The sequence below is a fragment of the Centruroides sculpturatus genome, unplaced genomic scaffold (genome assembly GCF_000671375.1).
Source record: "Centruroides sculpturatus isolate CEXI.00-Female unplaced genomic scaffold, Cexi_2.0 scaffold160, whole genome shotgun sequence".
Taxonomy (NCBI): domain Eukaryota; kingdom Metazoa; phylum Arthropoda; class Arachnida; order Scorpiones; family Buthidae; genus Centruroides; species Centruroides sculpturatus.
The window spans coordinates 86,717-112,006 of NW_019384435.1; the positions used below are offsets into that span (position 1 = coordinate 86,717).

The following is a 25,290-nucleotide window of genomic DNA, read 5'->3' on the forward strand; positions in this document are numbered from 1 at the left end:
ACATTTGACCCAGGTGCAGTCTAGTCATAAAATCATTTACGGTGGCATGAAAACAGCTACAATTAAACAAATAAATAAAACGTGGGAGGATGACCACCCACATTTAGGTCAATGTGGATGCAAAAGAAAGCTTCATGCACAACCATCTTTTTGATTAATCGAAAGTTTACTCCCAAAAAACATTTAAATTGGGGAGAGGATCGGAGGAAAAAGGTATGTAGGGTAAGGCTTAAAGCTGATAGCACTTGGATCTCAGATACTCTGAAAGCCTGCTGAAGGTTATACTCCTCTAGAAAGGACACTCAGGTACAGGTGAAGTCTGAGATTGGATGAAAAGTGCAGACAGCCTATCCACAGTCCCAAAATTATTGAGGAGGCATCTTATCCCTGATTATTCCAGTCTATTCTTAATTGTTAGTGTATCACTCGGTATAGTGTGGTGCCATAATAAATCTGTATGTTTACAGTAAATAAATTATACAGTGGGTGATCAGTTAACGAACAAATCGGATAATGAACACTTTCGCGAAAGACTTTTATGTTCAGACAACAAACACCTCACAGAACAAACATAAGAAGAAGCAACGTAAAATAATGAATACCGATTGGTCTTCCCTTTTCTTCAGGCAACGACTCAAAACTTTTCAGAGTGCGGGAGACGTCGACATCAATGCACAACCCGGTATATACTGATTGGATAGTATTCCTCCAAACTTTGAAACTCTCCCTTGTAATTCCAGCTTTTTATTTTTCTGACAGAAACAATTTTTTTGCAGTATTTGTGAGACTGTCAGACAGGCACTTGTTAAGTTTTGCATTGGTTTTTATTTTCAAAAGGTGAGAGTATAATAGCAAAGGTAGAGATTGGGCAGAACATGTCTGATGTTGCTGAGCAGTATGGCTTGAACAGGTCTACAGTAGTCCACAGTTCAATCTTATCTAAGAAAGACACTATAATCAAGAAGACTCAAGCAGATAAAAAAGTACCAAAAATTGCATCTGAGAAATAAAGAACATTGAAGAGCTCATAATGGAACCCAAAACTGTTCTGACAACAGAAAAATGCCAAGAACTCTTGAATGAAAAACACCAAGAAACTCAGCAAGATATGTTTTTTTCTGAAAAAGAGGATTAATGCCAACATCTGCTATTAAAAATCTTTTGAAGAAGTGGGAGGATGTCAGAACAATGATCTTAGGATGGCATTCGAACCAGTTTGAGGTTAATAGGCTTGGGGATCTCTACAATTACAATGCTATTAATTACTTCTGAAAAATGCTGAAGAAGAGAGAAAAGCAATCAATATTAGACAGATTCTCTAACCTCCACAAATGGAAAAAACATGACTAATAAAAATGCAAGACTGTGTTATTATTACATATGAATAAACGTAGTAAGAAAGTATATATTTTTTATTTTTTGGGGTCTCCAGAACAAATTAATCAAATTCCCATAAAAACCTATAGTAAGTCGATAATCAGTTAACAAACAATTCGGATAATGAACAAAGTCTTGGAATGGATTATGTTCTTTAACCACTGTATATACTGAATCGAGTTGATTGTGGAGAAATATTTCCTATGAACCTACAGTACATTTTGAAAATCTCGGGCACTGCTTACTCAAGAAATCTGCTTGAGAAGACAAATGACAGAGAGGAACTTTCATTCTAGGAAAGTTTTACTTTTAACAATGAATGTGTTACCATGTATAAAAAATTTAAGTAGATTGTACAATTCCATAAGAAATAATAATAATAGATTAATATTAACAATCACTGGGAGTCCAAGATTTATTTCAGATTTCTTTTTGTGGTTTGTTTTATAGTCTGTTATGCATTCAAACATTTAAACAAGTTGTCTAAAAGCAAATAAATTATTATTTAAAACATTAAACCATATAGTAAACAGAAAATAAAAATTAATTTTACAATTATCTTACTGTTACTAAAACCAAAATAGATAAAGTGTTATCACATGAGAGCTCAAAATTAATTGTTTGTTAACTGAAAGTGTACAAAAGTACAAATTTGGCACACACAAAGTGATTTAAGGGTAACAAATTATTATGTACAAATGAGCAAGTTGTCTAAAAGTTAAGGACTGCTTATAGAAATGCATATTAAACAAAAAGTGACAATTTATACTACATCTTTAATTATTATTAACACAAATCGTTTTTCATAAATATAACTCAGTAAAAATTATCTGACTTAAATTTGTTAATTTATAATATTCAAAAGTTATTAAGTTCATAAATTTACAGTTTATATAGTATAGGACTATGCCATATATACTATGCCAAATATGCATTTATAAATATGTGTAAATATTTTCTAAATTTTAGGTGAATACGTTGCACAAATAATAATTTTTTCCAACAATTTTTCAAAAGTAAAATAATACTCACCAACAGCAGTTGTAAAACTATTTGGAAAAGATTTATCAGTTCTTTCTCTTAAAAATTTCCATTGGTTATCTTCAAATTTACATTCTATTATTTTCTTATCATACAGTCTTAATGTTTTTGTTACCTAAAAAGCAAGTATTTCATATTTTAAATATATAATTTTTTTATTTTTATGATACATTTTGCTATAAACAGATATAAATAAATTCATTACATGAATATATAGTTTTTCAATTAAGTAAATTATGTTATGTAGTAGGCCTAGCAAAACTAATGCATATAAAAGTACATAACATATTTGCTTTTAAATGAATTTTAAAAAATATTCTATATAGTTTCATGAATATATTTATGAAAATCTTTCTATGAAAGCTTTATTTTTATCATTCTTTGTTATCTGGAGAAAGAATTCAGCTAAGAAAGTTCTTACATATATTTTATTGTTTGTTTCTTATATAACAAACAATAATATATTTGGAAAAAATTTCACATATTTTCTTCCTCTTAACTGTATTTGTATTACTGTCTTTTCTTTCAAATTTTCTTCATAAAAAAATATGTAATGTTCAAATTAAGATATTTTAAAATCTTTAGCTGTGCATTATGATATAAGTTAGCAAGAAGCAAAGGAATTATCAAGTTTGTAACTTAGAGATGATGAGCGAAAAATGACAAATTTATACTAATGATTAGTATTGCAAAGGATGATTGACAAAAAACATTGATGACTTAAAAAAAAGTCAAACTAGACAGATAAAACAAAAATAGAACAATGATGAGAACATAGAATACTAATAATGAATATGTGCCATGTCAAACTTCACAAAAAATGAACAGCTAGAGAAACAGAAGTAAAAACTTATACATGATAAAAATATCAAAAACTATTTTAGTAATTTCAATAATTGTAGCTCAGTAATTTGATTAATTATACAAATCTTTTATAACTTGTATAATTATTCAAATTACTGAGAGTACAGTTAAATTAGCCTTATTAATCCACCTGTTCCCAAAAATCATGATGATATAATAGATAGCTTAATGTGAGATACCAGCATGTGAAGTTAGCTAAAATTATACCCATTATGGATGGATCTGACCTATGATGAGATTGGCCAGCAGACACAAGAGATGAGGAGCAATGCCCAAACATCTGCTATGACGAATTGTGAAGTCTAAGTTAATTCAAATCCAAATCCTCTTCGGAGACAAGTTACTACTCAGATATCTAGATGATAATACTTTAATGGAAAATAAAAATTCCATGTGTGGATCATTATATAAAAATTTACAAATATTGCATATATGCCAATGTAGAAGTTAACCTCAGAATTTTCAGTTCAAAATTCTTGTTTAGACCTATACTTGCCATATATCAACTCCCAAACATACTATAAGCTAAACTGAAATGTAGCCATGGTATACAGTACCTATGGCAAAAGCATATACTACATCCAGATACTACCCTCAATATCTTTCAAATATCATCACTGGGATATTCACATATCCCATGAAGGATTTCAAATATTGTGCTTTGTGATGTTCTTTAGAAAAATGTTCTTTGAAGTGGTTTTGGTACAAGTGCTTGTAGGTAGAACAACTTTCCACAGACAATCATCATCTACAGGATTTGTGAAAATTAACATCTTGTGTCTGCTGTCAGTAATAACTGTGCTGGGACTTTTTTGTATTTACCTGGGAATACTATCATACCAGAATCTTTTCATGCTGTTCTAATTGAAATTGTCCTTCTGGACATCTGGACATGAAGTAACAGAATTTATTCAGCAATAAAGTCTTCATTCAGTTGGATGGAGTTCCATCTTATTGGGCATGAAAATTCATGCAGCTTGAAATAACCTCTTCTCTGGACACTGAATTGGGCATGATAGTGATATGTAATGGCCTATGAGATCACCCAACATTACCACTCTGAATTTCTCCCTCTGGGTTTTGAAAGTCCAAACACTGCATTGACATTGCATGCAGCTGAATTGAAATAAAGTGAAACTCAAAAATCCTTCACTGAGGTATGTTTTGTAATATCATGTAATTTAATGTGTATGAATTTCAACACAATTGCTTTAAAATAAAATAAGGACATAATTATGCCATAACATGTATATTATAAAGTTCATAAAAAATAGACACAGGCAAAAGGATAGCAGTTTTTTGATATCCTATATAGGATATCAAAAAACAGTTAATAACTTAAAATTTTTAACAGTTTTTTGATATCCTATATAGGATATCAAAAAACTGTTAAAAATTTTAAGTTATTTTGTTAGGAATTCTGTATATACTACTGATAAAAATGTAACTTCACTATTATATAAAAGTAAAACAGCTCTTCTGGTAAAACTATTATACAATATAAGATAACAAAACATTGTACAGTGAGACTGCTGTATCCATGATCTCAGCAACCATGGTTTCAGTTAACTGCAGTTCACAAAGTGCTGTATAGGAACAGTTGTAAACTTGTCAAAATGCATTTTGATTACAAAACTTGTGATTTTTTATATGTGGTGCATAATTTTATTTAGTTTTGCTTGATTTATTGAATCAAATAGTTGTTTTTTCTGTCTTTTTTCATTAAACCAAATTTAAAACATTTTTATTCAAGTAAGTTTTTTAAATAAATTCTAAAATGGATTCTAAGCCTAAAAGATGATGCAAAGTACTAATTATAATTGAGAAAGTGAAAATTCTCAATATGGTTGAAATAGAAAAAAAAATTGTTTGCAGAGATTGCCAAGCCACATGGAAAAAATGAATCTTTGATACATGAAGTAATGAAGAGCAAAAATAAAATTTGTGCCAGCTTTTCTGTTGCACTCCAATCCACAAAAGTTTCTTATACAGTCCATAATAAGATGTTACTCAAGATGGAAAAGTGTTAAATCTGTGGTATAAGATATGATTTCAAAAAGAGTGCAACATGTTACAGTAAAAGGTACTGAGATTATATGAGGACATTTGGTCACAAGACAGTATGGAAGAGAAAACTAAGCCATTTACAGCAAGCAAGAGATAGTTACATAGATTCAAAAATAAGTTTAATCTAAAAAATATAAAAATTATTAGAGAAACTGCATCTGCTGACAAGAATGCTTTTGTTGATTGTGTTTAATTCTGCTAGATAGCAGAGTTAAAAAAAACCATTGAGGAGAAAGTCTATAATCCTAAGCAAGTTTTTAATTGTGACAAAACAGGCCTTCTTTGGAAAATATGCCTGAGAGGACCTATATACACAAAAGTGCAAAACAGGCAATAGGTTTTAAACATACAAGGACAGATTAATGCTAGTACTACATGGCAATGTGGCCAGACATATGATAAAACCTGAGTTGTTTACTGAGCAAAGAATCTTAAAAACAAAAATAAAAAGTATATGCCTGTCTTCTAGCAGCACAATTCCAAGGCATGATTATAGTTGTATTATTCACTGCATGGTTTCATAAATGCTTCATTTCTAAAGTGAAGAAATATTTGGAGAATGAAGGGTAACCATTTAAGATTTTATTGGTAATAGATAATGTGTCTGGTCACCCTCATCCATGTTATGGTAAGATCTGGCAACACCAGAGAGAGCGCGGCACGTGCAAGACAGACGGCCATGTTTAATGTATGCAAGTGTAGATCGTCCGTTCCGAATAAACCCTGAATAAAGTATTCAGAGTAAGTGTTTGCATTCCTGTCTTACGGGGGGTCTTAAGTGCGTCACGGACGGCGTGGAAACACAAAGTAAGCCATATAAAACATGGTGGCAGCGGATAATTAAGCCAGTAAAGGAAACGAGGCTTAACGAACATGCGCCTGCTTAACTATACAAGTAATTAGAAACTTCGTTCAAAGGTTGACGCTGCGGCAGACAGACAGTCTCCTTTATATAGTAATATAACGATTACTTTAAAGTAACAGGAAAAAAAAAAAAAAGAAAGCGAGATGAATAGTTTAACTCCTCCGGAACCATTTTCCATGGACACGTCGAATCCAGAAAATTGGAGTCTATGGAAGCAACGATTTAATATATATGCAACGGCTATAGATTTACCTGCAAAAAGTATTCCACAGCAGAGAGCTATCCTGCTCCATATAATCGGAGAAAAAGGCTTAGAAATATACAATAATTTCCATTTAGACGAAAATGCCATGAATCCGACAGTGGATGAAATCTTAGCTAAATTTACAGACCATTTCCAGCCGTATAAGAACACTATCTATAGTAGATATGTATTTTTCTCGCTTGTACAGAAACCAGGACAAACTGTAGACGAATTTGTAACAGAGCTACGTACAAAAGCTCAAGGATGTGATTTTGGCACCCTAACCGAATCTCTTATAAGAGACAGANTGTACAGAAGCCAGGACAAACTGTGGACGAATTTGTAACAGAGCTATGTACAAATGCTCAAGGATGTGATTTTGGCACCCTAACAGAATCTCTTATAAGAGACAGAATTGTCTTGTCTTAGGCACACAAGATGATGGTATCAGACAAAAAATGCTGCAAGATCCGACCTTAATATTGGCCAAAGCAATAGACATGGCAAGAGCGTCTGAACTGTCTAAGCATCAATTATCTAAAATCAGGGCAACAGAAATAGCAGTGAACAAGGTGAAAAGTCAGTTTCCAAGACAAAAAGATAAACCGATAAAATCGAATACGTGTATGGTGAATAAAAATAGTGTCAAGAATAAAAAATGTCACAAATGCCTAACTATACATGAGTATGGAAACTGTCCAGCTTTTGGCAAATTTTGTAATAAATGCAAAAAGAAAATAAATGAAATTGATGATCCTAATTCCATCGTCATCTCAGATAAGGAAGATTATCTATTGGATAGAATCGTTGTGCTGAATGAAGTCATGCATGAACACTGGGAAGAAGTCATTAAAATAAATGGGACTCCCACTAAAATCAAATTAGATACTGGAGCGGACACTAATGTTATTTTTTGGATGTATTTGAAGCAGTGGACCAATTCTCCAAAGATAAAACAGAGTAAGGTCAAAGCCTATACCTTCAAACGTGAGAGAATACCTATCGTCAGTGAATGTCACCTTCGACTCAAGTCTGAAAGCCATGAAACCACAAGCAAATTCATCGTCATCAGGACACGTGGGCTACCTCTACTGAGTGGAGATGCATACAGAAAACTAAACCTTATTAAAAGGATAAATTCTATTACACCTGAACTTAACCCAGAAAATATTTTGAAATCCTATTCCAGTATATTTGAGGGAAGTGGCAAACTCAAACATGAGGTTATAATCAAATTAAATCAAAATGCAATTCCAAAACTTCTCTCCTAGAAGGATCCAGAAGCTTTAATTCTTGTTTAACTTCTGTTTTTTAGAGGATCTGGTTAGAAAAGGAATCTTAAAAAAGACAGAAGAAACTTCTAGTTGGCTCCACTCAATGGTCATTGTTAAAAAGAAACAAGGAAAATTACACCTGTGTATGGATTTGCATGAGTTAAATAAATACATTATCAGAGATAATTATCAGATACCATCACCAACAGAACTGCTATCAAACATTCCAAAAGCTAGATGATATACAGTTATGGATGCTAAATCAGCCTTCTTTCAGTTACCGGTAGAAGAACAATCACAAGAACTGTTAATAATGAATACACCTTTCGGAAAATATAAATTTACAAGATTGCCGTTTGGAATCACAACAGCATCAGAGCATTTTCAAAGAGCCATCGACACAATACTTTCAGATATTGAAGGCATTTACACATATATGGATGATGTTCTAATCTACGGCGACACATTAAGAGAGCATAATCAAAAACTGATAGAAGTCTTACAAAGAGCAGAAACTCTTGGCCTTAAATTAGAAAAAAGCAAGATCCAACTGGCACAAAGGCAAGTCACCTTTGTAGGGCACATAATAGGACCAGACAGTATAAAACCAGAAGAATCAAAACTTATTGCCATTCAACAATTAAAAGAACCAGAAAACCAAAAATGTCGCATCAGGCCGATTCTTGCCCCGTGTGATGATTGATTAATTTTCGTAAGTCTCACCTGACCGTCTTGTTCGTACTCCAGGTTCCCGTCGTATCTCCAACCAAGAAAAAGTTCACCAAGTTTGTCTTTTTGATTTTATTTACACAAAAAAACCAACAAATCAACTATGTACAACAATTCGAGAGGAAAGAGCACTCCTCTATATTCTCGCGCCTTTTAGTAACTCAACACCACTGTCTTGGTGTTGCCAACTCTCTCCAATAATATTAACCATAAAAAAACCATTAAGACTGCCCGCCATCTAGCGGGATGGACGGGTCATCCTCCCACCTTTGATTTTGTTAGGCAAAATCAAATCAAACTTAAATTTAAATTCAACAAAACACATACAGTATAAATTGAATGAGTTCGAACCAGTTTATAGATTCAACCGATTGGGAGTCTTTATGGGTCTGCCCCTTTTTGATACTCAATGATTCTCAGATGAGTTTGTAACATCACTTCCTGCAGTGGCAGAGGTCATTCGGGACTGATCACAGGACCCCTCGCGATTGTTTTCATCAGAGTCTGCAGTCTTGTCATGAAATTCTTCTCGCATAGCTTGCTTTTCATCCCCCGAAGTGGTCTCCAAGGGGTACAATCTCCTAACAGGACGGATGAGAAATCCAACTTGTGTTTTTATTTTGGCTACTCTTACCAATCCATCTTTACCTGGATAGATCTCGACAACTTTCGCCAGAGGCCAATCAAGTCGTTTTTGGTTGTCATGCCCAACCAAGACGATATATCTCTTACAGCAATAATTTTCGTGCCCTTCGCCATCCCCCTCGGGTTTTGCAATTGCGCCAGGTACTCAATTCGAAATCTATTTCGTAAATCTTTTCTCAACTTGCATAAATAACGGAATCTCTTCCCAAGATTGACTCCTAATATGTTTCTGCAAGGAGTAAAGGAAACTGGACTTCCCGATTTAGACCATATGGAAAAGGTCAAAGGAATTAAATCTTCGGTATCTTCTGAGAGAGTAGTAAGTGGTCAAGAGTTCATCAAACCCTCTACCTCATAGATAATGGTGTAGAGCTCTTCGTAAGTTAACGAAGCTCGTCCCAAAATTCTCCTCATAACCTGCTTTACACATCCTACCAACCTTTCCCACCAGCCACCCCACCAGGGCTAAGCTGGAGGAATGAACTTCCAGGTAATGTCCTGAACAAGAATTTCATCTTTAATCTTTGTAAGNCTTAAACTGTAATACAAAAACATGAGAATTTCACCATTTTCAAAGCTCTTAAATGTTACCTGCAACTTTGAAAAGTCTTTCACTTTCAATGGAAGATGCTGAGGGACTTAGATATTTCATAGCTATTTTGCTTAAATTAGGAAAAACTTTTGAACTTCTCCACAAAAAAAAAAGGGTCGCTATGTCTTTGTATAAGAGGTAAATGTAAATAATATTCTAATTCTTGATTGAAACGTTTGTTTCTTCGTTTTGTTTTTTCTTCCTTTTTAAAAGCATGCTTTTATTCATTGTTTCGTTCACCAGAGGTTAATTCATCAAAGAAATTAGAAAAACTCAGAGATTATCCTCCATCTTGATCGTCTCCAGAAGCAGAAGCTTCTTGAGATTTTGAATTATCAACATTATCTAAGCTATTGATTGTCCATCTTTTTATTTTCTCTATCACTTTTTTAAAATTTAATTTTGGATCTAATAAGGATGACAACTATAAAGACTTGTTTTCTATATATGCTGAAAATCTTTTTATATTGTATTTTCTAGTTCTTCTATTGTGGAATTAAATGCCACTAATGGAACTACTGCTTTTTACTTTTGATAATATGAGAGACCACTGATATGTGCTCAACGTGGGAATTTTATTATCTATAGCATATATGCACAAGGGCTTTTTGCTATTCAAAGTTTCTTTGCAACATGCAGTAAGTAGAATTCTAGCGAGTAGGAACATCTTGAATTAATTTGTGTTTCTGCAAACCTAACTTGTCTTGCAAATCTTCCAATTTACTTATAGCTACAGAAGAATGATTAAAATGTGTGACAATATTTCTATTAACTGTGATTATAGTTTTCATATCTTGTTGAGAAAATATGCATTCGTTTAGTGTCAGCTGCAGTGTATGTGTAAAGCATGATAATACTTCTAAGTTGCAATTCCTGATTCCAGCTACCATATTTGCTCTGGAATCTCTCAGTACTAAGAATATCTTATGACTTTTGTCAACTTATATCGTTCAAGAACTATCTTTATCTGTTCACTGATAAGTGTAGCTGTGTGGGAACCTTCAAAGGAAACAATTCGCAAAACAGCTCTTGCTGAAAATTATCCTTCAACCAGTGAGGCTGTTACATTTAAAAAAGGAAAATTATTTGTAGTTGCTGTCTAAATATCAGCAGTTAAATACTGTACATTTTGAATCATCAATAGCTTTCTGAATTTTTGACTGAACTTTTTGAAATATATCACGGATGTTATTTTCAGATATATATTTTCTGCTGGGAATATTGTAATTAGGAACGAGTTTTTTTAGTAATCTTTGAAATCCTAAATCTGATACAACAAAGTATTCTGTATATCTACGCTTATCATTTATCCAATCAAATAATAAACTTCTTTGTATCGTTGATATTCCACAATTTTTTCTTCTCTATTAATTGAGTTAAAGTAGCTTGTCTTTGGATATGAGTTTCCGTTGTTACTGATGAACATTCAGCTTCTTTCGTTTCAGAACTTTCTCTTTTCATCTTTTAAGTTTATTTTAAAAAATTTTCATGATGACATTTTTCCAGATGATTTATCATGTTTTTGGTGGCGAAAGTTTTAGCATTTTTTCCATCTCTCGAAATAAAAGACTGGCATAAATTGCACTTGGAAAACTTCTCGTTTTTATCTTTCTTAAAAAATTTCCAAGCAATACTGGAAGCCATGGGGGTTTTGGATTTAGATATTAATTAAAATTTAAAAGTTTATCAAAATAATAATTTATCATTTTAATTTAATACATAAATCTGAAAAAGAAAAAGTAGCTTCATATTGAAAATTATTTTTATAACAAGTTGTTACAAAATTATTTTGTATCATATGAAATGTTATCTTTTTATTAAGAATATATAATTACATGCGATAATAATCATAATATAATTAACTGTTTTTTTTAAAATACTCTTTCTGCCCTGTGGGCACTAAGAGGGCCTCTTATAGCAGGCCCAACATGTCTGAATGGACCCCCCAAAAATTTCCTGGGGACTTTTCGACCCATTCGGATTTGAGCCCGGGTCCCCCAGAGCGGTGGGTTGCCACCTTGGCTGCTTGGCCATCCGGCCTAGGTGGCAACTATTAACACAAAAAATTATTAACACTAATCGACCGATTAATCGGTCATTTTGCTTATTGGTGCATCCTTAATGATACTCCTCCAGAATCTTTTTCCATGGACACGTCAAATCCAGACAATTGGAGTTTATGGAAGCAATGATTTGATATTTATGCAACAGCTATAAATTTATCTGCAAAAAGTATTCCGCTCCATATAATCAGAGAGAAAGGTTTAGAAATATACAACAATTTCCATTTAGAGGAAAATGCCACGAATCTGACAGTGGATGAAATCTTAGCTAAATTCACAGACCATTTTCAGCCATATAAGAATACATATCTACTATAGATAGTGTTTTTCTTGCTTGTACAGAAGCCAGGACAAACTGTGGACGAATTTGTAACAGAGCTATGTACAAATGCTCAAGGATGTGATTTTGGCACCCTAACAGAATCTCTTATAAGAGACAGAATTGTCTTGTCTTAGGCACACAAGATGATGGTATCAGACAAAAAATGCTGCAAGATCCGACCTTAATATTGGCCAAAGCAATAGACATGGCAAGAGCGTCTGAACTGTCTAAGCATCAATTATCTAAAATCAGGGCAACAGAAATAGCAGTGAACAAGGTGAAAAGTCAGTTTCCAAGACAAAAAGATAAACCGATAAAATCGAATACGTGTATGGTGAATAAAAATAGTGTCAAGAATAAAAAATGTCACAAATGCCTAACTATACATGAGTATGGAAACTGTCCAGCTTTTGGCAAATTTTGTAATAAATGCAAAAAGAAAATAAATGAAATTGATGATCCTAATTCCATTGTCATCTCAGATAAGAAAGATTATCTATTGGATAGAATCATTGTGCTGAATGAAGTCACGCATGAACACTGGGAAGAAATCATTAAAATAAATGGGACTCCCACTAAAATCAAATTAGATACTGGAGCGGACACTAATGTTATTTCTTGGATGTATTTGAAGCAGTGGACCAATTCTCCAATGATAAAACAGAGTAAGATCAAAGCCTATACCTTCAAACGTGAGAGAATACCTATCGTCAGTGAATGTCACCTCCGACTCAAGTCTGAAAGCCATGAAACCACAAGCAAATTCATCATCATCAGGACATGTGGGCTACCTCTACTGAGTGGAGATGCATACAGAAAACTAAAGCTTATTAAAAGGATAAATTCTATTACACCTGAACTTAACCCAGAAAATATTTTGAAATCCTATTCCAGTGTATTTGAGGGAAGTGGCAAACTCAAACATGAGTTTAATTTTTAAGTTATAAACATTTAATTTGTTTATAACCATAAACAAATTAAATCAAAATGCAATTCCAAAACTTCTCTCCTAGAAGGATCCCAAAAGCTTTAATTCTTGTTTAACTTCTGTTTTTTAGAGGATCTGGTTAGAAAAGGAATGTTAAAAAAGACAGAAGAAACTTCTAGTTGGCTCCACTCAATGGTCATTGTTAAAAAGAAACAAGGAAAATTATGCCTGTCTATGGATCCGCATGAGTTAAATAAATACATTATCAGAGATAATTATCAGAAACCATCACCAACAGAACTGCTATCAAACATTCCAAAAGCTAGATGATATACAGTTATGGATGCTAAATCAGCCTTCTTTCAGTTACCGGTAGAAGAACAATCACAAGAACTGTTAATAATGAATGCACCTTTTGGAAAATATAAATTTACAAGATTGCTGTTTGGAATCACAACAGCATCAGAGCATTTTCAAAGAGCCATCAACACGATACTTTCAGATATTGAAGGCTTTTACACACATATGTATGATGTTCTAATCTACGGCTACACATTAAGAGAGCATAATCAAAAACTGATAAAAGTCTTACAAAGAGCAGAAACTCTTGGCCTTAAATTTGAAAAAAGCAAGATCCAACTGGCACAAAGGCAAGTCACCTTTGTAGGGCACATAATAGGACCAGACAGTATAAAACCAGGAGAATCAAAACTTATTGCCATTCAACAATTAAAAGAACCAGAAAACCAAAAAGCACTACAAAGATTCTTGGGATTAGTGAACTATTTAGGCAAATTTATACCTAATTTATCAAATCTCTCACAAAATCTTAGGCAGCTGCTCAGGAAAAATATTGAATGGACATGGACAGAAGAGGCAAGAAGGGATTTTAATTATATAAAGAAAATTCTAACGCAGCCTCAAACATTAGCACAATTTGATACAAACAAAATTATAACCCTACATACAGATGCCAGTCAACANCGTATCTTCAACCAAAGAAAAGTTCACCAAGTTTGTCTTTTTGATTTTATTTACACAAAACCAACAAACCTTCTATATACAATGATTCAGTAGGAAAGAGCGTCCCGCTCTATATTCTCGCGCCTTTTTGTCACTCAACACCACCAGCTTGGTGTTGCCAACTCTCCAATAATATTAAACATTAAATAAAAAAAACTATTAAAACTGCCCGCCATCTAGCGGGATGGACGGGTCATCCTCCCACCTTTGATTTTGTTAGGCAAAATCAAATCAAACTTAAATTCAAACTCAACAAAACACAAAGTACAAATTGAAGGAGTTCGAATCAGTTTATAGATTTAACCGATTGGGAGTCTTTAGGGGTCTGCCCCTTTTGGAGACTCGATACTTCTCAGATGAGTTTGTCACATCACTTCCTGCAGTCCTGTCACGAAATTCTTCTTGCATATCTTTCTTCTCATCCCCCGAAGAAATCTCCAATAGGTACAATTTCCTAACAGGACGGATAAGAAATCCAACCTGTGTTTTTAATTTTACCACTCTCACCAATCCATCTTTACCTGGATAGATCTCGACAACTCTCGCCAGAGGCCAATCAAGTCGTTTTTGATTGTCATGTCCAACCAAGACGATATCTCCCACAGCAATCATTTTAGTGCCCTTGGCTAACCCCCTCGGGTTTTGCAATTGCGCCAGGTACTCAATTCGAAATCTATTTCGTAAATCTTTTCTCAATTTGCATAAATAACGGAATCTCTTCCCAAGATTGACCTTTTCCATATGGTCTAAATCGGGAAGTCCAGTTTCCTTTATTCCTTGCAGAAACATATTAGGAGTCAACGGAATCAAATCTTCAGTATCTTCCGAGAGAGTAGTAAGTGGTCGAGAGTTCATCAAACCCTCTACCTCACAGATAATTGTGTAGAGTTCTTCGTAAGTTAACGAAGCTCGTCCCAAAATTCTCCTAATAATCTGCTTTACACATCCTACCAACCTTTCCCACCAGCCACCCCACCAGGGCGAAGCTGGAGGAATGAACTTCCAGGTAATGTCCTGAACAAGAATTTCATCTTTAATCTTTGTAAGTTCAGCTTCAGAGAAAATTTTGGCGGCACCGACAAAATTTGTACCGTTATCACTATAAATAACAGAAGGGCGTCCACTTCTTGACACAAATCGTCTGAATGTTTGCAGGAACGCCTTCGTTGACAGAGACATCAACAACTCGAGATGCAAAGCCCTGTACACTGCACAGGTATACAGAACAATCCAACACTTCTGCCTATCCCTCAAGTACAGTGGACCAGCTAGATCAACGCCAATAACCTCGAATGGCGCAGCATCTCTTATGTGATCCACAGGCAATGGCGGAGATTCAGGGTGGGCTGAAGACACAGCAAATCTTCGACACCTAGAGCATCGGAGTGTGATAAGCCGGATATATTTTCTGCACCTTAGTATCCAGTATTTCTCGCGCAGATGATTCATTAAAATTTGAACACCAGCGTGGTTTAATTCTCTGTGTTTCCACTCTATTAGTTTTTGTACAATATAGTGATTCCCAGGCAAGATAATGGGTAAACGGAAATCTTCACTATCTTTACTTCTGAATACGAGAGTCTTTACTCCAAACACTACCCTGCGATGTCTGAAAACTTTCAATTTCCCAGGGTCGCCACCCTCCCACCACAAGAATCTGAGAAAGTTGCGATCCGCTTCACTTATCTCTATCTGCAAAAAAGCCTTTCGAATATCAGCTATTACTCCGTATTCAAATAATCGAAATTTATTCAGGATACTGGGTATTAGTTCAATGTAGTTAGGACCTTTTGCTAAACAATCATTTAAGGAGACATTGCCCCTTTCTTTAGCGGAGGCGTCGAAGACTGGACGAATCTTCGTCGTGGAATGCTCTTTGATGACAGCTCTATGTGGAAGGTAATGACAGTTGGTCTCCTTCACTTTAACGTTTTCCACTTCTTCTATTATTTGATCTTCAAGCCATTGCTCGAAGACTCCCTCGACCAGGCCCTTCTTTTGTAAAGTCTTCACTGTTGATCTTAATCTTCGCTCGGCTAGAACCTTATTATTTGGTAGAGCTTGGCAACCTTTTATCCAAGGCAAGGATACCATATACCGACCATCACTGTCTCTCTTCAGTGTCTTTTCAAAATGTTCGATAGATGCTTGTTCCAGTTCCTCCTTTGATTGTTTTTCGGCAGGGTCCTTTATTCCAAGAATATCTAATTCCCAAAGATCAGGAATTCGCAAATCTCCAATTATCATCGAAGTAACAATCAAGTCTTCAGTTGGTACGGAATGCTCCTTTGCACATCCTAAGATCGTCCAACCCAGTTTCGTTTCAATAGCAGTTAATCCCGATTTGAGTCTCTGGATTCCTCCCGTCATCAGTTTGCCAGCAACATCTGCTCTTATGAGCAGTTCGATGGGACCTTGACAATCGCTCAAGGATATCCCCATATTTGACAATTCATCTTGACACAGTTCCTGGGAAACTGGGGGAATGGTTAAACAAATGGTCGATTGGTCCAAGACATCAAAATTACAACGATATTTATCATCTATGCACGAGAGGTGTACCTTGTACACATCGTGTTCGCAAATATCCGTACAAGAACCTCCAAACAACGAATGTTTCAAATTTTCCTTTCTCATTGGTTGGTAACCGACTCTTTCCGCAGTGCTCTTCAAGATATAGGACCTTTGAGAGGCAGTATCAATAATTGCACGGATTTTAAGACACCTTTCCTCTCCCCTCAGAATCACAACCAAAGTCTGTAGCAAGACACGTGGAGTTGATGACACATTAGCCAATGCCTGCTCACATACTGTGGAGGCGCCGTCACCTTCACCAACAGAAGTGTTGTTGGGAGATACCTTTCGGTTATTCCTACAGAGAAGAACGTGATGCGGTTTGCCACAAACTGTACAACTGCACTTTGCCCTACATGAAGAAGATATGTGATTCAGTTTTAAGCATTTAAAACAAGCTCCTCGCTTTATAAGGATTTGTTTCCTTTGATCTAAAGTCAAATTTTCCGCCTTCCTGCACTCAGCACTAGCATGAGATTTCTCACAGAATACACACTGCTGATCCCTAAATGGTTTCTCTTGAGCAGAAGTCAAAAGTTCCATTCCAGTTGGCACAGTCTTGTTATAGGAAGAGGTAGCCTTAATTTTACCTTGTACAACCTTCTTGGTTTTGTTTTGAAAGCCAAACCCACTTGTGGCTAAGGAAATTTTCTCCTCACTTTCAATTTCGTTACGCAAAAACTGCATCAGAGTTTCTAATTTGTTGAAATTCTCTTTTCCAGACTTGAGTAGCATCGAATTTAGGTGTCTTTCCCAAATTCTCAGGAGATCAGTCGGTAAGCTAGATTCAACTAAAGGGTAGAGCATTGAAGCACACTTATCCATAGTAACACCAAGCATTTTAAGGGATCGCAGTTGTGTCTTGATACGATCATAAAGTTTCACAATTGGCAATTTGTGCTCTTGCACTAACGCATTATTTAGCACTAGACTCAGGAGTTCTCTCACGTAAACCTCGATGAGCACATCTTCTCTTCCGAAACGCGAATTTAAACACTCAATTGCTTGAGGGTAATGCTCGGCTGTTACGGGGAACGATTCGATTACTTCCCTGGCCCTTGAGCCCTTCAGAGTCGACTGAATGAGGTATTGAAATTTATCCAAATCCGAAATATTGGGATCTTCATGTATTTTCTTAAATAGTCCCCAAAAGGAAAGATAATTTTTCAAATTGACATCAAATTTTTGCAATTCAATCTTTGGTAGCTTAAAATTTCCCTTAGAACAGCCAGTTTCGCCTTCACTTCACGTTTTATCTAGCTCCTTCGACGTATTCAAACGGCGCTCTAGTCTTGTTTTCAAGTCTACGAATGTACCATTGTAATTCTCAATACCCTCAACTTCCTCATCCAACATCTGTTGAGAACACTTCTCATCCTTTTGTAACTTATCTAATATTTCTTTGTCGATGGTTTCTATTTTAGAATATTTTTCCTGTAACTGGGCCAAAAATCCAGCACACGAATCGAAATCTTCAACCTTCGACGTCAAAAACTCCTGCACCTTGTCGGCGAACTTTGTAAAAGCGCCTCGGTAGGATCCACGTAATCTGATTGAGGGCTCCATGACGTGAATCTTATTAATTAAGCCAAATAGCAAATGCAGACAATGATAGACATAGAGGCAACCTCGATTCAAGCTCAAATAGAAATAATGCGAGATGTATTTCCATCAAATCTTTCAATTAGCACTCATTTTCCACATTAAGTGAGTGTTTCCAAATGTAAACAATGTTGGAGAACAATTGGAGAATATTTATCTATACAATAGCTTTGGGTAACCTGAGTCCCTGTTCGGGCGCCATTATGTCGCATCAGACCGATTCTTGCCCCGTGTGATGATTAATTAATTTTTGTAAGTCTCACCTGACCGTCTTGTTTGTACTCCAGGTTCCCGTCATATCTCCAACCAAGAAAAAGTTCACCAAGTCTGTCTTTTTGATTTTATTTACACAAAAAAACCAACAAATCAACTATGTACAACAATTCGAGAGGAAAGAGCACTCCTCTATATTCTCGCGCCTTTTAGTAACTCAACACCACCGTCTTGGTGTTGCCAACTCTCTCCAATAATANCTTTTTGATTTTATTTACACAAAAAAACCAACAAATCAACTATGTACAACAATTCGAGAGGAAAGAGCACTCCTCTATATTCTCGCGCCTTTTAGTAACTCAACACCACCGTCTTGGTGTTGCCAACTCTCTCCAATAATATTAAACATTAAATATTAACCATAAAAAAACCATTAAGACTGCCCGCCATCTAGCGGGATGGACGGGTCAAAAAAGCATTACAAAGATTCTTGGGATTAGTGAACTATTTAGGCAAATTTATACCTAATTTATCAAATCTCACACACAATCTTAGGCAGCTGCTCAGGAAAAATATTGAATGGACATGGACAGAAGAGGCAAGAAGGGATTTTAATTATATAAAGAAAATTCTAACACAGCCTCAAACATTAGCACAATTTGATACAAACAAAATTATAACCCTACATACAGATGCCAGTCAACATGCTCTAGGAGCAGCAATTTCACAGGAAGGAAAACCCTTAGCTTGTGTATCATTCAAAGATGACGATGAAAAACAAAACTATTCCTGAATCGAAAAGGAACTACTCGCCTTATATTATGGATGTAAAAATTTGATCACCTGCTATTTGGAAGATTGTAGCATATACTGACTACCAACCTTTAAGTGCATTGTTTCCCAGACTGCAGAGATTAATGCTAAAGTTATTGACATACAACTTCAAGTTATATTACAAGCTGGGAAGAGATAATCTCATTGCAGATGTTCTTTCAAGGGACGTAAGGCTTTCAACATCAGACCTAGACAAACAAGTATTAATAAGATGGTATGAAAATTACAGACACCAAACTCATTGATCTTGTCTTGTGTTTTTCAGCTAATTCTAAGTCTACAGACTCTAAAGAAATACATATCAGAAGGATGGCTGGTACATAAAAATTCTGTCCCATCAAACATCAAACCTTACTACGATTTTAAAGAAGACATATACCTATGGAAGGATATTATATGTAAAGGACCTGCCATAATAATTTCAGAGAAACAAAGAACCAGAGTTCTACAGCAAATTCATGCTGCACATCTAGGAATCAACGCTTCTTTCAGTAGAGCGAGGAATAAGGTATACTGGCCAGGAATGAATCGTGACATAGAAGAAGCAGTAAAATCTTGTAGACAATGTCAAAAGGTTCGACCAGCTCAGAAAAAAGAACCTCTGATACCCCACAGAATTCCTACATATCCATGGCAAGAAGCAACAGCAGATATTTTCTATTTGGCCAACAGTCCATATTTGCTAATTGTGGATAGATACAGTGCCTATCCAGAAGTTTATAAAATGCCATTGACTGATGCTTCCAAAGTTATTCCCAAGTTCAAAGAAACCTTTTTGTGATTAGGAAGTCCAGAAATATTGATGACTGATAATGGTCCCCCATTTTCATCAGTAGCTTTTAATGGCCACATAGAACGGCATGTGCAAACAATAAAAAACATACTTAAAAAGACAACAGAAGCAAGTCAAGATCAGTATTTGGCTTTGCAAAACTGGAGAAACACTCCTAGGAACTCGTTACCATCTCCAGTCTGCTGTGCATTGTCAGGAACTTAATTGGATGATTGGCATTGGTGATAAGGTCAACACTTCCATGCAAATTTTGTAGAGAGGATATCCAACAACAACTGAAGCAGAACCAGAACAGGATGTCAATGTATTATGACAGAGATAGTGTTCCCCTCAATACGTTGAGACCGTCAACGCGAGTTTTAGTGCATACAGTTAAAGAATGGTCTCCAGCAACTGTTGTAAAACTCTAAATGAACCCAGATCATACTTAATAGAAGACTCACAGTACCAAAGAAACAGAGTGAATCTGAAACCAAATCACAGTCCCAAAAAAGCACCTCAAGAGAGAGGTGAAGAGAAACAAGTAAATGGAAAGGAACAAACTGAAGAAGTAACAATCTCAAAAGAAAAGGAGTTTCAAACTCTGACACAAACAACTGGATCAGAAAGAATCATTAAAGCTCCTGTTCGACTCAATTTGTAAATATGTATGTATTTAAGTTGTGTGTGTTTAGTCATTTAAAACAAAAGGAAACATGTTACAGGAAGATCTGGCAACACAGAGAGAGAGGGACCTGACTAGTATATAAGAGTGGAGATCACCTGGTTCAAATAGGACCTCGAATAAAGTATTCAGAGTAAGTGTCTGTATTCCTGTCTCATGGGGGGGGGTCTTAAGTGAGTCACGATGGGTGTATAAACATGAAGTAAATCACATAAAACAACTTCCAACAATTTGCAATTACATATCATCATTGCAATTCACATTTCAATGCATTACAAACTAGATATCAATGTAAGCAGTAAATAAGCCTGTCAACATTTTTCATTTGTACTATATGACACTAACAGATATGCTTAAAAGAAGCAAGGTATAATACAGAGTATAATAATCTCCATTTGCAAGGAATTAATGTATAAAAGCCAAGAGCTTATTTTTAAATATAAAATTTTTATCCCCAAAATAATATTTAAAGCAACATAAAGAGACTAATTAAATTTAAGTTNAGAATCAAAACTTATTGCCATTCAACAGTTAAAAGAACCAGAAAACCAAAAAGCACTACAAAGATTCTTGGGATTAGTGAACTATTTAGGCAAATTTATACCTAATTTATCAAATCTCACACAAAATCTTAGGCAGCTGCTCAGGAAAAATATTGAATGGACATGGACAGAAGAGGCAAGAAGGGATTTTAATTATATAAAGAAAATTCTAACGCAGCCTCAAACATTAGCACAATTTGATACAAACAAAATTATAACCCTACATACAGATGCCAGTCAACATGCTCTAGGAGCAGCAATTTCACAGGAAAAAAAACCCTTAGCTTTTTCATCATCAAATTTTTTACATCCATAATATAAGGTGAGTAGTTCCTTTTCGATTCAGGAAAAGTTTTGTTGTGTATCATTCAAAGATGATCACCTGCTACTTGGAAGATCATTTGTAGCATATCCTGACCACCAACCTTTAATCACACTAATTAAAAAACCATTAAATGCATTGTCTCCTAGACTGCAGAGATTAATGCTAAAGTTATTGGCATACGACTTCAAGTTATATTACAAGCTGGGAAGAGATGATCTCATTGCAGATGTTCTTTCAAGGGACGTAAGGCATTCTACATCCAATTTTTCAACACCAGACCTAGACGAACAAGTATTAATAAGAACAGTTGGTATGAAAATTACAGACACCAAACTCATAGAATTAGCTGAAAACACAAGACAAGACCAAAGTCTGCAGACTCTAAAAAAAATACATATCAGAAGGATGGCCAGTACATAAAAAGTCTATCCCATCAAACATCAAACCCTACTACGATTTTAAAGAAGACCTATACCTTCGAAAGGATATTATATGTAAAGGACCAGCCATAATAATTCCAGAGAAACAAAGAACCAGAGTTCTACGGCAAATTCATGCTGCACATCTAGGAATCAATGCTTCATTCAGTAGAGCGAGGATAAGGTATACTGACCAGGAATAAATTGTGATATAGAAGTAGTAGTGAAATCTTGTAGACAATGTCAAAGGGTTTGACAAGCTCAGAAAAAAAGAACCTCTGATACCCCACAGAATTCTTACATATCCATGGCAAGAAGCAATGGCAGATATTTTCTATTTGGCCAACAGTCCATATTTGCTAATTGCGGATAGATACAGTGCCTATCCAGAAGTTTATAAAATGCCATTGACTGATGCTTCCAAAATTCTTTGAATGTGGGAATAAACCTTTTTGCAATTTGGAAGTTCAGAAATATTGATGACTGATAATGGTCCCCCATTCTCATCAGTAGCTTTTAGTCTCTTCTGTGATAAATGGAGTATCAAGCATTGTACTGTACATCTAGTCCTCAATATCCCCAGAGTAATGGCCACATAGAACGGTATGTGCAAACAATAAAAAACATACTTAAAAAGACAACAGAAGTAGGTCAAGATCAGTATTTGGAGAAACACTCCTAGTAAATCATTACCATCTCCAATTCAGCTGTGCATTGGCAAGAACTTAAGGTCAACACTTCCATGCACATCATCCTATTATCACCAATGCCAGTTTCATAGAGAGGATATCCAACAACAACTGGAGCAGAACCAGAACAGGATGTCAATGTATTATGACGGAGATAGTGTTCCCCTCAATCCGTTGAGACCGTCAATGCGAGTTTTAGTGCTACAGGAAAAGAATGGTCTCCAGCAACTGTTGTAAAACTCTAAATGAACCCAGATCATATGTAATAGAAGACTCACAATACCAAAGAAACAGAATGAATCTGAAACCAAATCACAGCCCCAGAAAAGCACCTCAAGAGAAAGGTGAAGAGAAACAAGAAAATGGAAAGGAACAAACTTGAAGAAGTAACAATCTCAAAAGAAAAGGAGTTTCAAACTCTGACACGAACCACTAGATCAGGAAGAATCATTAAAGCTCCTGTTCGACTCAATTTGTAAATATGCATGTATTTAATCAATGTATTTAAAAAAAAAGGAAACATATTACAGGAAGATCTGGCAACACAGAGAGAGAGGGAGACCTGATTAATGTATAAGAGTGGAGATCGGGATCCTATTTGGACCGCGCGAATAAAGTATTCAGAGTAAGTGTCTGTATTCCGTCTCGCGGGGCATATAAACACGAAGTAAACCACATAAAATAACTTCCAACAATTTGCAATTACATATCATTGCAATTCACATTTCAATGCATTACAAACTAGATATCAATGTAAGCAGTAAATAAGCCTGCCAACATTTTTACTATATGACACTAACAGATATGCTTAAAAGAAGTAGGTATAAAAGCCAAGAGCTTATTTTTAAATATAAAATTTTTATCCCCAAAATAATAATAATTAGCAACTTAACTTTAATGTTCACTAAATGTATTTTTATGTTGCTTTAAATAAATTTAAGGTCTCGTGTAATACAAACTGCAGGTGCATTTTAAAACCACAAATGCAACAAAGGGCCAGTCAAATACACATATATCAGACGAGTGCTGTATTCATTATTATTTGGTAAACCAAAACATACTGTAATTAAGGCCTGGCAACAAAAGGGCCTTTTGTTAGAACCTTTTTTTAAACAGTTTGACTTAAAACACAATGTTTGAACTTTTTCTAATCTCCACAAGATGTTAGAAATGTTGATTTTTAGAAACAAATCAAGGCCACTGGCTGAACATGAAGTCTTCACAAGCAGTATACGGGCTGCCAATTTGCAACTCCTGATCTAGGTATTCCAATAGTTCAACAATGAATTTGTTAAAAGAACTTGCTGGTCCATGGATTAATCTGTAGTGAACAATTTAAACTGGATTCATACCAGCAATCAATGTGATGTTCCATCTGTCCTCTTATTGTTGGAACTGTTTGTAAACTTTTGTCCTTTCCCACTGTAATATTTATCGATGAATGTTGGTTTCGATCTTCATCTTAGATGAAACAATAGTTAATTTCAGCTGATCATTAGGTGTATTTTCAGTGAAGAATATTTGTATTGCAAATCAATTGTATTATGAACATTAATTCTATCCAATATTTTATAGCTTATTTTCAGAGAAATACATAGCATATAGTTGCTAGAGACAACTTCATCTGATGTTCCTCTCACATGAAATTAGCAATAGTTTTCAATGTTATATGCCCATTTTTCTCAATCTTTTTTTCAATATCCTTGACTACTGTAGATGTTATTGTTTTAAAATGTTGAATTGGTGCTGTAGGCCTCTTGTCAAGTATCCAGTGTTCCTATATTTTGCAACCATGTGTCGAGCAAGGACATAAATAAAGCTATGTAGCATTGTAATGCTTTCAAAGTAATTGTTTAAATTCAGTCAACTTCTCATTACAAATTTGAGAAGCAGTAACAGCACAATGTACAGTACTTGCCATCAAGATATCGTTCTGCAATGGAAATGGATGGACTTTTATTGCAATGCCAGTCAGAAAGAATAAAATTAACTGTTTTTACCAAGTCATGTTAATGTACTGTACATTAGTTCTATGAGACTAAGGAAGGAGATACCGTATTTACATGCATATAAGAGGAGGTTTTGATTTATTTTTCACTGCTTCAAAAACCTAGGTCATCCTATACGTGTGAGCAAAGGATTCTTTGCATTTTTGCAGTAATTATTGTGAACCATGTATTTATATTTTTTACTGGATGCTCACCCTCTGCTCTTTAAAAACAAAAGATAAAATACTTTTGTTTTAGGTTTATTGCTTTCATCTTTACTTCTGGCAATGCACAAGAACGATTCAAAGCTTTTGAATTGAATTCCAAATTGAAATTTCATAATCGCACAGGAGCCCAATATAAGTTTTTCCATGTGGGAATGGATTAATAGGTGATTATTTGGAAATTAGAATTCAGAGAAGCTCATAAGTGTAATCGACAGAGAGTGGATTAGACTATTAAGAATTGGCAAAAAATGTTCTTGATTGTTCAGCTTTAAGGAAAAATCTTGTAAGATTAATTTGTTCATGTAAAGTTTGAAACGCCAGTAATTTTTGCTGGACAATGTGTGCATTTACGTGCATTTGATATTTTATTTGTGATTAAAGATCAA

The 25,290-nt window shown here is 35.0% G+C and overlaps 3 protein-coding genes and 2 pseudogenes across 3 annotated transcripts; 2 read left to right on the forward strand and 3 right to left on the reverse strand.

The window, feature by feature from the left end:
* The first annotated feature begins 6,357 nt into the window (after positions 1-6,357).
* LOC111619906 lies at positions 6,358-6,804 on the forward strand. Its single transcript, XM_023361732.1, has one exon. It carries the CDS (start codon positions 6,358-6,360, stop codon positions 6,802-6,804), a length of 447 nt encoding a protein of 148 aa, XP_023217500.1.
* Positions 6,805-8,867: 2,063 nt separating this feature from the next.
* Positions 8,868-10,588, reverse strand: LOC111619907 (annotated as a pseudogene).
* A 3,424-nt stretch (positions 10,589-14,012) lies between these two features.
* LOC111619878 lies at positions 14,013-15,560 on the reverse strand. The gene has a single exon (XM_023361701.1). The coding sequence runs from the start codon at positions 15,481-15,483 to the stop codon at positions 14,326-14,328; it is 1,158 nt and encodes a 385-aa protein (XP_023217469.1). The 5' UTR covers positions 15,484-15,560; the 3' UTR covers positions 14,013-14,325.
* On the reverse strand, positions 15,507-18,174 carry LOC111619908. The gene is made up of 3 exons (XM_023361733.1): positions 17,925-18,174; positions 15,622-17,729; positions 15,507-15,527 (listed from the first exon to the last, which is right to left on the reverse strand). Exons 1-3 carry the CDS (start codon positions 18,172-18,174, stop codon positions 15,507-15,509), a joined length of 2,379 nt encoding a protein of 792 aa, XP_023217501.1.
* Positions 18,175-21,975: 3,801 nt separating this feature from the next.
* Positions 21,976-24,103, forward strand: LOC111619909 (annotated as a pseudogene).
* The last annotated feature ends 1,187 nt before the right edge of the window (positions 24,104-25,290 follow it).

Excerpts from the sequence above, each read along its gene's own strand:
- LOC111619878 (XM_023361701.1), bottom strand. The coding sequence starts at position 15,483 with ATGAATCATCTGCGCGAGAAATACTGGATACTAAGGTGCAGAAAATAT.
- LOC111619908 (XM_023361733.1), bottom strand. The coding sequence starts at position 18,174 with ATGGAGCCCTCAATCAGATTACGTGGATCCTACCGAGGCGCTTTTACA. Across the intron at positions 17,730-17,924 it reads GGGTATTGAGAATTACAATG|ATCCCAATATTTCGGATTTG; the intron begins GTACATTCGTAG and ends AAATACATGAAG. Across the intron at positions 15,528-15,621 it reads ATCGCAGGGTAGTGTTTGGA|AGTGGAAACACAGAGAATTA; the intron begins GTAAAGACTCTC and ends AAAAACTAATAG.